General features: G+C 38.1%; 1 protein-coding gene across 1 annotated transcript in view; it reads right to left on the bottom strand.

Annotated features, from left to right (window-relative positions):
* The window catches only part of SIM1 (SIM bHLH transcription factor 1), a 48,541-nt gene that overhangs the window by 5,361 nt on the left and 29,262 nt on the right, over window positions 1-13,918 (bottom strand). The window contains exon 9 of the mRNA XM_040598805.1: window positions 6,567-6,732. Coding sequence (XP_040454739.1) covers window positions 6,567-6,732 — 166 coding nt within the window. The remainder of the gene's footprint in view (window positions 1-6,566; window positions 6,733-13,918) is intronic.

Genomic DNA, 13,918 nt, shown 5'->3' with positions numbered 1-13,918 from the left:
AAGAAGCAAGTAGCAGGCAGTTGGAAAAGCAGAGCATGAGCATTTGTTTAGAGAGAAGTAAGGGTTAAGTTAAATGTCACAGATTTCTAGATATTCATAATGAATATTTCAAATTTTTAGATACTTTTTGGGAAAGGAGAGAAAAAAAAAAGATAAAGAATGCTTATTAAACCTCCTAGGATTTAGCTATCTCGTTTTTAAATCTTTTTATTTATTGGAACTGTCAAACTTCATGGAACATCTTTAAATCAATTTCACCCATGATTACAGATTGGGATGAGACCAAAGCTGTACATGCTCGCCTCTTCACTACTGCACACTCATGTCACAAATCAATGTATTACAACATGAAACCTTGGAATTCTCCCATTCCATCACTCACCTTCCAGATGCCCACTATGCGTTTTCTTTGAATAGGCATTAGGCCTCTCCTGAAAACGTAAGCCTACCTTCCTTTTCATTAGATTGAGTTGCTATGAAACTCCTCATTATCAGCCAGGATCAAGGTTTTATGCACTTACCAATCGAAAGTACTGACCAGATGTTTGACTTACAGAAACTTAAACCATCTGTGCAACACCAGTAGTGGTTTTGGCATTTAATTGAGTATTTCTTCAGTATTCCAGTTTATATTTGTGAATACTGTTTGTTAACATGGTAGGCTATTTAAAGGAAAGAAAGAAAGGGTCATGGCTTTGGGGAGCTTGATTATATTTTGTTATTAGTTGTCAGAGAAATACCTGTAGGCAAAAAGCCTGCCAGTGAATATGGAGGAGGTCAGCAAGTTAGTACTACCATACTCATTGCACAGTTTTAGAGATGAAAGGATAAACTGATTTTGCATGGAGGTAAGATAGTTTCAGAGGCAAAAAAGAGTTATTTTAAATGCCAGTAGCTCAACACACATTAACTAGGAACTTTATTCAGCCATCACAGTGTTATGTGACCAACTGGAATGTCTAACTCTTCCATTACCCTTTCAGATCTGATGTCTTCAAACTGCTTTGTCACAAAGATATCTCTATAAATACAAAGTGAGTTACTGTAAACTTTTTAACAAAAGCATATAAATCAAATTAAGTTTCCAATAAAAAAATAGAAATTATTAACAAGATTTTGACTATTACATTTTAGTTAAAATGGAAATTCACAAAAGGAAAAATATTTTTGTACCTGTTCTTAATTTATTTTTAGCACTTTTTTTTATTTGACTTCTACAAACTGGGTTTTTTAAATTTAAAAAGCTGAAATATAAGATATTATCAGCCTATATGTAAGTAGAAAAAAGTTTTAAGTTAATTTATTTTCTTATTAAAAACAAAACTCATAGCACATTTTTCTTTCATGAGGAAGACAAGGAAAATCAATTTCCAATAATATTATAATGATATTCCTTTTTTTTTTGTACAGTTTATGATTATAAGAAACATCAGAGATTCTTCCAAACTAAAAATCCTTAATTTCATTTAGCTTTAATAGATATTCTCTTATTAGTTTTCTGTTTCTAAGGACACCTCAGGGTCAATACAGCTTCTCTTGAAGGGAATTTCTCCATTTAACTGAAAACTTGCTCAGTTTTTTTTTATTTTTAACCTAACCACAAAGGATTCAATTGCACAGCATTCATGCACTTCTTTAAAAGAAAGGGAAATATTTTCAAAGTACACGTGTTCAGTATATGAGAAATGCACCATGTAATGTCAAGTAACCATGTAGTCAAGAGCAACAATACTTCATGCATATTCTTTGTACTTGATGTAAATGATGATTATTTGAGATCTGACCCATAGCAGCTGCTAGGCCATGGACGGAATTACATTAGCACAGTGAATTATTTGTGGCACACATCGTCTACCAAGGTTTGATATGACTGCTCACCCTTAAGGTACAACATAAGCAGACATAGGCCAAAAATATGTCTAATTCCCTCCAAAGCTAATCACATCTCTATTTGGCATCACAGAGCTGCCTCCACCACTGCGGCCCTACCATTGCCTCTTCTGGGAATCTGATGTTGACAGGTGGAGACTCCAAATATGGGTATGTGTGACATGTTGACAGGGGGAGCAATGAAAGGATGATCAGAGATACTGCCTTACTGAAATGAGAGCGGAAACACTATCTCTCAAGTCAGAATTACACTCCCATATGTCAAGTGATGAAAGACCATAGAAAATGGAATCAGATTTAACGAAAATGATGGCCAAATAAAATTACTGAAAATATATAGCTTTTTCAGTCCTGGTCCTGCCTCACCAGAAACATTTTCCTTTCTGCTAATTTTTGCCTTCTGACTCCTATCAGTCAGGTTTTATTATTTTGGGGTTTTTGACAAAAGTTTGACCAGCAGACAGAAGTTAAACATGATAAAGAACTTCAGATAGGCAACATCTGAAATCCCTTTGTGATTTCTGAATTGTCTTCTGGCATAAACAACAATGATAAATAAATTAAATGATCCTCCAGCTGGTTCCTGGAAACGGAGTTGCCATCTCCAGATACAAGAAATGCCTTCCAGAGTGCTAATCCAGCGTACCATAGCAGTAAGAGCACACCAGCAGGATTAGGACTGGTGTAGAAAGGGGCTATAGGCCACCACTGACACTATTTCCACCCCAAGAAAAACTTTGTGATGGCCAAAGGGGCAAGGAAATTAGAAAATATAAATTCCATGTCAAAGAAAAGCTTGCTTTACAGGAGTCCATAGAATTGTATTAGGCCAGTAGACAATTTAATATTTCTCTGGTGATTTTATTTTGCCTGACCTTCCTTCCATTCCTACAGGTGTCTCACTGGCCTGAGCCCATGTCCTGTCATAAGCAGCAACATCAGCCTGCTCCACACACTGTGCCAGATGTTCAAACAATAGATGTTATAGATATTTGATTTTCTGGCAACCTACTCAGGTTTTTATCATTATAAACATTAAATATATAGTGAAACCCTCTCAGAGTTCTCTTTTCCATGAAAAACTTTCACTGCATCAGCATTAACAGCTTTCCTCTTGATTTGTGTCTTAACCATGAGAAAAAAAATCACAGATGCTGGCTGCATTGTACTACGAACATATGCATGCTTTTAAATCACTTTTATCTTACTTTTTACTAATGTAATCCTGAAATGTAAAATACATTCTTTTTGCATTCACTATTATAGGCAGAACAGATGGTGAAAAGGCTTAGATTAAAGTAATACAGCATGTCCATTAAAATAACCCCCACTGCTGGTGACTCTTCACCAGATCAGGAGTTATGTTTACTATAAAAAGAGAGGTTTGCTTTGCTTTTGAATACACTGGGAGTTGCCAAGGCTTTAGTCTACAGGCAGAAATGGAAAAAAAAACCAAACCAACAAACAAAAAAATAGGCTGACTAGAATTCAGCCTGATATGATCAAATAGAAGTGGACAGCAGAATTAATCCAGATTATCTGTTTAAAGGAGCTATAGAATCAATTTACCTCCAAAATCAGGTGCATTAATAGACACATACTAGAGAAGGCTCTTACTTCCAAAAACTCCTGTGTGGTGTAGCACATACCAAAGCCTCCATCCAAGAGCTCTTGGGTACATCCTTACTTGTATACGTGCATTCCTTTTATATATATATATATATATATATATATATGTATAAAATATATTATATTTACCCAAGAAATAAGATGAGATATGAATCAATAAACTTTTTTTTTATCCAGATCTGACCAATAAACATTTCCATTAGAGGCAGACAACAGACAATTTTAAATATTTTCTTTAAACAATCATTATTAATGGGAGACTAAACTCCAAAGTGGTTGTTCAGATAATCTCAATTAAAATGTTTTTCCAATCTTGTTGTTATTTCCTTTGTACAGAATAAATGAGGTCCAGGGCTAGCTTTTGGGAACACAAAATAAATGAGGTCCAGGGGTAGATTTTGGGAGCCCCTCACAATGATTATTATTATGGGGGAAGACTACACACATCTTTTAACCAACTCAGAATTTTCCTTTTTCCGCAAAACCCTATCAAGCCTTCATCTTTCTTGTTTCTTCGCCTCTTGGCTGTCCACCTCCCTGGTAGGACAGGACTAGAAGAGCCCTGTTCAAAGTGTCTGGACAAATCCTACAGCTGTGTCATGAATTTTGGTTTGCTCTCCTCTCTGCTGGCCTTTCCCCTGTCTGGGGCTGGTTTCACAGAACCCAGTAGCCCACTGTACTAATGTCAGTCAGTGCTAATCATATGCTGACTGATGTCTCCAATTTAATAAACTCTAATTTTGCTTAAAGAGCCTATAAGGGCCATATTGCACCATGTCTGCTTTTGCATAAGATTTGAGGAAAAAAATATTAATGTTGTCTTAGGTGACCAAAGCATCTGCATTTTGCTCTAGTGGTAAACATTCAGCTGAAATTTATTAACCTGGTTTTCATACAGTTCACATCTCATGTAGCTATCCTAGGGGCACACAGCTGGAAATGGAGAGGCTTCTCAGTCATCACCCAGTAAAGCATATGACTCTCTTTTCTCTTCAAGACTGAAGCAAAGTAAGTGGTAAGGTGAAAAGAAAGAAAAAAAGAGGAATTAAAAAAAAAAAAGGAAAGTATGTACATTTAAAATTACCTAGGTGCCCTTAACTTTAAGAAATACATTGCCCACTGCCATTATTTTACCAACAAACTTCCTGCTTCCTTCATCCACTAAAATCCAGGCTCCTGTGTAAGCCAAAATCTGCGACTTCATCTTTCAGTCATGGCTTTTGAGTCACACTCTGCTTCTCTGCAACTGACTGGCAAATTATGTAGGCTGGGGACTGAGGGACACAGGCCATGACACCTGCTGCATGTTCTTCACAGCAGCTCTTACTCTTTCAACAGTTTGTTCAGTGGTGGGGGAGGACGAGAGGGATGCAAAGCCAAGCTGCCAGTGTTGCTTGTGATGATGTGCTGCAATGAATGGTATGACTATTTTTCAAGATATTGGCAACTAGTACAGCTGGTTCTTTTTGAATTATGAAATCTGTGACTTTGCTACCAGGCAGCTGGTAATGAGGATACAAAATGAAACTGCAGACTAAACACCCTGAGCTGTCAGACAACAATCCCTGGTAAACCAACAGTCTCGACACTGCTAGTTCAGGGTTTTTTCTGGTGGCAGAGAGAATAAGGAGATACCGATGAAAGTCACATTTTCAGAAAGCAGATTGATGTGGGAGGATAACAGGTCTTCAGCTGGGATCATCCTGCTAGCAAGTGAGGACTTCTGAAAGGACTGTGTAAGGGGAGATGAAGGGTAATTTCAGCAAATCAAAGATAGTTATCTTAAAAATCTAATTCAGAATTAATTGTAGGGAAGTTTCCCAATTCTTTAAAGCAGTTTTATTACAATTGTCTGGTGTAACGCATTCAAGAGAAAGACTCTCCTTTAACAACCTACAGAAATGCATATGAACAAATGATTAAACAACCTCTGGCAAAATTAGATTCATAAAATTAAGAATCTGACTTCATACCTAGGCACTCGGTTAAATATTCCCTGTGCCAAAAGCAGATGTCATTTAACTGAAATTCTTACCGCCCGGTACTTTTGAGGGGAAAAAGAAAGAAAAAAAAGAAGTGATGTAGACACTTGGGCTCACATTGTACAGCCTTAGAGGTCAATTTAGAAAACATTGTGCCTGCAGAGAAACTGTAGTCATCAAGGTCATTTATCAGTTAAATATTGACCTGAACTCTTTAAAAATACATAGCTTTTAAATGTTACATCATGAAGGCATATATTTACATCCACTGTGCGGTGGCATAAGGGCAGTAAGACTTGCATCATTATTTAGTAAACATAATGGTTATTTTGACAAACAGATTTATTTGAGCTAAAGGGTTGACAATGTAAGTATGCAAGTGCTGTGGCATTCTCTGCAGAAATCAGTTGTGTTAATGTATTAGGTAGGCTCCAGTCCAGAGATCTAATCAAATTTGGTCCGTTCTCCAGGCAGGGACATGTTCCTTACACATTAGGCCTGAAAATGGAATCTGGGAAATTACAGTCCACTGATGCCAGTGGCCATGTCCTAGCGCTTTCTCCCTTTCAAAGCTTTGTACGTAGAAAAGCTTTCTTGTTCCCGTTCAGCGTTAGCTGGTTGCTTTCCCTCCTTAAAACTCAGTCCTCCTGACTAAGATTTCAGTATTAAACTGCTGTCAAACATCTGGCAGCTTTCTAGATATGCTGGAATTATCGAAGAGTAAGAAAAAGCAAGCTTTCTCAAATGGCAAAACTCACAATTCTCTCGAACCAAGTATTTCAAAACCAACATTTTCACTTTCTTTCTGTCCGCTCCTCATTAACTCTGAGCCCTGCACTGTTATTGTTGTTGATGATGATTTATTATGCATGCTGAAACATAAATGTTTCCAGCTTTTTAGAAACAGTTTAAAGAAATATATTCCTGCCTCCAGATCTTTTAACCTGTCATCCTTTATTCCCTTTCAGTAACATGTTCTTTGGCCCATTCTAATTACTTGGGTAAAATAGCAGTCAAAATCAAGATATTAAAAAAGATATTATTTTGGTTTTTAAAGGCAGCTACCTGTGGGTATGGTGATGTCCTTGATTTTGACTTTGTGCTCGAGAGGCGAGATTTGCTTCCCTTTCTATTATCCGTTATGGTCGGAGTTGTATTTGCGTAAGAGAATGCCGGCTTGGTAGCAGTGACCTGATCCAGGGAGAGCTGTAGTCCTTTATATTCAGTATCCCTATATAAAAGGCAAAAGTGAAAAAGAAACTCACTTCGTATCTTAATGGGAAACATTCCTTCCTTCTTAGTAGGGGGTGGAAACAAAACATATTTCTAAGGAAAAAATAAAACCATCCAGGGCAAGCCACTATATCCCCCTAATACATTTAAGTAGTATAGCTTACTAAACAATCGCACTATTTTTATATTGAAAATATGATTGCTTTTTGCATCCAACTGTTATCATGCTGATCTACTTTCTTCAGTAATAAAAAACAATGGGATTGAAATTTCTGAGATTTATATTACAGTTCTGCATTGGTCATATAGCTAAGCAGTAAATAGGATACATTTTCCTCAAAACTCTTTTAACTGTACAACTACAAACTTACCACATGTGTATGTGTGTTCATGCATGTGTGGGGGTGCACATAGCAGCCTACATAGATGACTAAATAAATTTAACATTTTTTTTTTTTTTTTTATGGAAAACACTTTTATTTTGAAGATATTTTTCATTGTTCACAAAATTTCAGGCAACTGGTGCAAATTTTTGAATGATTCCTCTTCTATGAGTCTTGTGAGTGTTTATTCCTCTCTTTTAAGTTTACCAGTCAGAGAAAACAGCTAAATAAACACAAATCTTCTGATTTAAATGGTCTGTCCCCCACTCACCAAATACTAGAGGTTTTCTGTGGGGAGCTAGATGCAATGGCAGTTTGTGATGTTCAGTGTTAGTTTCTTCAAGCTTTCTAATGAATACATAAAAGTAAGGATAACTGGCATTATTCACAATGTCTTACTGCGCATAACGAGGGCATATGCATTGGACTGCACCCCTCTGCACACATGTGCATGTCTGCTGATACCCGGGGGAGTAAGAAATGAGCTCTCCAGCTTTCATGTAGTCATACGGAACCTATTCTGACAATGATTTATTAAAAGACAGCAAAGCAAGAGTTTCTTCCTGACCTACCTACCTGGAGGAAAAGAGGAAGGATTCATAGCTTTTCTCTTCCTTTGTGATAATCAGCAGAAAAGTAAGAGAGCAAGGGAAAAATAATGCTTCTCTTATGCAGTCAAGGAGGCATATTCATTCACACATTACCCCATCTAAACCTAACTCATCCTTAATGAATTATATTAAGTCCAGCTTTAGCAAAAATATCTTGCTCTATAATTACACATATATCAATGTAAGCCATGAGAGTAACATTTTTAGAAAGGAACTGCACCACAACCTGAGCATAGCACAGCTTAGTACACTGGAATGCTTTCATATAAAAGTCAGGGACAGAAGGACAAACTTAATAAATCACTGAAATAAATGAAATAGGATGAATCTTTGAAAAGCCACAGATAAACCTGCACAACAGACAGATCTATTCATACCAGTCCTACACTAAAATGTTTTTTCACTTGATAAACAACAAACTTGTTGGTTGAAGAGGTTTAGGTTTTTTGGCAATGCGGGCAATGTGTATGTATCCATGTGTTATATATAAACACATGAAAATTCATCACTGACATTAGAACTGTGTTGACTACACTGTTTCCAGTCCATAGAAGACAGAGATTAGCCAAGTATAATCAATGATTTCTAATAAAAAAATTACTTCTTAATGAGGCCATTTCTTCAAACTTTGGCTTTAGTAGATATAGGCTTCTGCTAGAATATTTGCATTTCAAACATCCTGCCTGCAATGAAAGTACCTGAATATAGGGATTTGCTTTGGCCTATTTGACAGGTAAAGCTCATCCACATGTTTAGAAACCATCATTTTTTCCCGTGGTTAGCCTCCAGAATTTCTATCCAGACACCTTGACTCGACATGCAAAACATCTGTCTCCATAACTGAGTCCTACCAAATTATCTTTATGTTGTACAAAATGTCAGAAACAAAGGACGCCAATTAATCTTCATACTTTACTACTACAGTAGCATGACATATTATCAATAATCCTGAAAAAACTATCAGTCTCATCCTGATACACACATTCCCCCTGACTATTTGATTGTAAGAAAAGGAAGCCTCCTGTGGTCTCAGTGTCCAATGCAGCAAGTATTGCCTCCAGAAATGAAAATTAATCAAAACTAAGTAGGTAAGTTATATACAGCCTTAGGGATATGAGAAGGTTATTTCATTTTTTAACCTTCCAACCCTTTTGCCTCCCTGTTTGCTGGAGAACCTGAAGCTCTGCACTCCTGCCAGTACCCCTCCATCCCTGGTGTATGCAACCCTATAACAGTGTGCTGCTTTCTCATGTCAGTGGAAGAGTTTTAAAAAATTGGACGAAACACCACCCCAGCATTCAGACCACAGACTGCCACTCTAACACTACTTGCCTGCCGTTACAATCTGTGTAAGGGCCAAGCATTCAAATCACAGAGACTACACCATAAAATGCTTCTAGGTCACAGAAATCTAAAAAAACCCAGGCAAACGAGGCTGCCCAAAACCTTGCATGCCATTATCTGTTACTTTTCTAAGTCCTTGGTATCATTACAGTGAGGAGTCACCCTCCCAGACCACATATAAGAATAAACACCACAAGGTGGCATCTGCAGCCAGTTGCTTAGATGGCAACATCATTAAACAAAAGATAAGAAGTTGTTCTCGCTGCGAAATGCAAAGTTTCCCCTTAGAAAAAGAACACATCTGTACTCTCCTTGCAGATGAAACACCTGGACTTTTTTGCATCACCATCTCAACCTTATCCTAGCACAGCTACCCTTCAGAAGAGCCAAGATAGACACCAGAACACCAATAGCAACAGGCCAAGATAAATACCAGATTAAAAAAAATGCAAAGAAAACATGAGGGAAGGGTCCTGTGGTCTCAATGTCAGTTGCAGATGATGTTCCATCAAGAAATGAAAATGTTTGAGTATATCCATATGCACTATGAGGCAAAGGACTAGAGGAACCAGGGCTCCTAGTGGTACACAAACTACAGATGAAAATTCTGACAACTTCCTAGAGGAATTTATAAAACTTCCACCAACTGTGGAACTGTAATCTCCAGATTCCTGTTCTCAGGCACCTGAATCCTCTATTAAACAATCCCAGCAATGCAGTAGTACTGCATCTTGTGTTCTACATGCAATTTAAAAAAAGGTGGTGGATATGAGCCTCTTCCTCCAAGGTCCTCACCTTCAGGATCCCACAGGGATCCATACAATCTACATCTATCTACATGAGACTGCTGAGAGAGAGAGTGATACGGCATATGTTCAATTGCTAACAGTATGTTGCTGACAATCTACTATTTATCTCATTTTCTGATGCAACTATCATCACTATAAAACATCAGAATAACTACAGGAAATTAGCTCTTAAATGAAGAACAGATGGAATAAACTGAATCCAGACAAGACCAAAGTGATGCTTCTTTGCAAAGGAATACATATTGAAGACCTCCACCTTTTCATGATGGGAAACAGCCATTCTTTCCACAGTTGGATGGAAATTCTAGGTCCTCTTTGACTCCTCAGAAAACCTGGATGCAGATGCTTTTGGTAGTGTATGCTTCCAAAACTGTATTATTTCTCCTCTGCCTTGTCCCTCCCCCCAGTATGAGAATCTGGCCAGTATGGTCAATGTATCAAGCACCTACAGACTGGATTACCATGCTTCACTGTAAGTGAAAAGAAATCAGAAGAAAAAGTATAAAATCCTCTTGCTACAATATGTCGCTTCCCATTTTCATCTCAGATCTAACTCGCACAAGCATTTCCACTCTGTCCCATATCTCTGGCTCTTCCAACGCCCATTATAAAGCTTGAGCCTAATTTTGAGAGCACTTGTTGATGTAGTAGAGCTAGCATCATGAAAAAAAACAAGGATCAATGGCTGTACCAACTGCACTTCTCTGCAATAAAGCATCTGAAAGTTGAGTCCAAAGCATTTTTACTAAAGGGATCTAGCTATAATTAGCTGCATAGGTGGAGAAGGACAAAGGCTGAAGCAGAAAAGCATTTGGAAGAGGAAGGCAATCTGTTTGCTCACAACTTGGATGACAGCTGGGTCTGCAACACTTGTGTAAAGAGTTCTCATAATTCAGCTTTAAGAGACACTTCCTGCCACTACCATTGCCAAAATGTACAATATGAAACATGGTGGCAAGAACAGTCTGTCTAATGGAAGTTTGAGGAAGGGATAATGACTTATTAGCAGATAGACCCAAAAAAGTCTGGTAAGGGAGTATCAGAGTGCCACAAAACCTGAAATCTCAGCAAACAACAGCTTGCACAAATACGGCAACTGAATGTGTCGATAGAGCTCACCATAAAACTGAAGAAAATGAAAGGGGTTTTTATATGATCTCTTTGAAGGAAAAAAGATGAGGAAAGGGTGAGTCAGCATTGCTAAAATAATGTTGGGAAGACTGGAATTACTGGCAAAGGTCCCGTGGGCATGGTATGCCCCAAGACAAACTAAAACTGTACAGACAAGCCACGCTTTTTTGTAGTTGTGTTTCTTCAAGTAACACAATGAAGTCTGGAACTACTTTAACCAAAATCTAAAAGTACAAGTGAGACTAGACATTAGCATTAGAGAGCTAAAAGCATAAATAATTTTGAAGATATTTAGATTCCTACTTAAAGACAATGTTGGCTATGGGACAGAAAAGAACTTAAGCACTGAAAAACGCTTTCAAATAGAAAGAACAGTTCAAAAGGATGTATGCAGAAGAAGGACTAAAATAATGGCATCCATTAGTGAAGAATAAATATCCAGATTCAACCAAAATAATTTAAGGACAACCAGACTTAAAAATAGAGATCTTACGTATCTACAGTCATAAGCAACATAACTTTCAAACCAAGAAGAAAACCTTCAAAACAGAAGAAAAAATGCTCAGCCCATGGAAAACCCTGCAAAAGCCATAAGAGAGAGCATCTTCTTACCTTAATGCCACAACATGCCAGAAAGGAAGAATAAGCTCTTCATAAAGTTACAGAGAATACACAGATAACCAAAAAGAGGCAGATATTTGTCATCTACCTGGACCTGTGCAAAGCTTTTGACATTGTCCCGCACAATATCCTTGTCTCTAAACTGGAGAGACATGTATTTGACAGGTGGACCACTCAGTGGATAATTGGCTGGATGGCTACGCTCAAAGAGTTGCATTCAACATCTCAATATCCAAGTGGAGACTGGTGACAAGTGGTGTTCAGAGGTCCGTACTGGGACCAGTGCTGTTCAACATCTTTGTCAGCAACATGGACAGTGGGATCAAAAGCACCCTCAGCAAGATCGCCAGCACCAAGATGAGTTGTGTGGTTGACATGCTGGAGGGAAGGGATGCCATCCAGAGGGACTTTAACAAGCTTGAGGGGTGGACCTGTGCAAACGTTGTGAAGTTCAACAAGGTCAAGTGCAAGGTCTTGCATGTGAGTCAGCACAACCCCCAGAATCGGTACAGGCTGGGCAGAGAACAGACTGAGAGCAGCCCTAAGGAGAAGGCTTGGGGGTGCCAGTGCATAAAAAGCTGGACATGACCCAGCACTGTGTGCTTGCAGCCCAGAAAGCCAACCATATCCTGGGCTGCATCAAAAGAAGCGTGGCCAGCAGGTCAAGGGAGGTGATTCTTCCCCTCTAGTCCACTCTTATGAGACCCCACATGGAGGCGAGTCCAGAGGAGGGCAATGAAGATCATCAGAGGGCTGGGGCACCTCTCCTGTGAAGACAGACTAAGACAGTTGGTGTTGTTCAACCTGAAGAAGAGAAGACTTCAGGGATACCTTGTAGCAGCCTTTCAACACTTAAAGGGGTCTTATTAGGAAGATGGGGACAGACTTTTTAGTAGGGCCTGTAGTGATAGGACAAGGGATAATGGTTTTAACCTAAAAAAGAGTAAATTTAGATTAGATATTAAGAAGGAATTCTTTACTGTGAGGGTGGTGAAACACTGGAACATGTTGCCCAGAGAACTTGTGGAAGCCCCATCCCTGGAAATGTTCAAGGCCCAGTTGGATGGGTCTCAAGCAAGCTGCTCTGGTGGAAGACGTCCCTGCTCATGGCAGGAAGGTTGGAACTAGATGATCTTTAAGGTCCCTGCAACCCAAACCATCCTATGATTCTATATTTTATGATATTTACAGTGCATTTAATTCCATCAAAAGACACTAAATTTAGACACCTTAAAGAAGATTCACATAAATTCAGTTTTCATGCATGGAGTTATAGCATTGGATTACAAACACATATCAGATCATTCTTTCCAGCAGCAATCAAATTCTAATTTGATTGGATCCAATACAGCAATTCCAATATGCAACTGGAAACAGAACTTATTCTTGTTTTTAGGTATCTTTCAATTTATAGTCTGAATAATATGCAATTTTGTCACTGGAATACTGTCACTGGAAATCACAGCAAATAAAAAATAAAAAAGCATCATGTGACCACATAAACCTGAAAAACACTGGATAACCTACACCCATGTCATTCCCTACACATTTCAAAGTAATTGATGACATACAAGCTGCAAGTAAAGGCATTAGATGATTTTAATGCAGCAGGTTCCTACATCATAGGTACAATCACAACTGAAACAAAGTGGAAAGCATTGTTCATGCAAAAGAAATGAAGGTGCCATTTTAATTGGTTTCACTATTTTTTCTATTGAACTCATAATATATGTATGTTCATCATTTTCTCTAGTTTTACACGCAAATCTATGAAAGGGGTCATATGCACTCTGCATTTTTTTAGTTAAAAATCAGAAAAATTATTTGTCAGATTTTCTGCCAGCCTAAGAGAATACAGGATAGAAATGTTGGGATTAAACTGAAAGTGTTAATGTCATTAATGCTCAGTCTATTTTGCCAAGTTGTTGCAATTCATTTAAAATCAGCCATGAAGGTGGTAAAAGTCTGGCACATCCTCGTACATGTCTGACCACAATACTATAATATATCATTCTTCTACTTTTAAACAATGTCTGCAACTTTTAACATTTCCACACTCCAGCTTATGCAATGCTAACAGAGCGCCATTCAGCAGATGAGTGAAAATAGAACAGATTCTGGCTGTTTGTCATCTTCAGGCTTTCTAAATCAGCAGATGGTACAACAAAACAGACAATTTCCTCATCTGCCATGTCCTCTGTTCATGTACAATGTGTCTCAGAAATGTTTACAAAGGCCTCAGTCTGCTCACAAGACTTGTCAAGGAGGAGCATATACAATCCCCT

Source organism: Falco naumanni, chromosome 6 (assembly GCF_017639655.2).
Source record: "Falco naumanni isolate bFalNau1 chromosome 6, bFalNau1.pat, whole genome shotgun sequence".
Lineage (NCBI taxonomy): Eukaryota > Metazoa > Chordata > Aves > Falconiformes > Falconidae > Falco > Falco naumanni.
The sequence above is the reverse complement of the archived record's forward strand: the minus strand, read 5'-3'. Positions and strand labels throughout refer to the sequence as shown.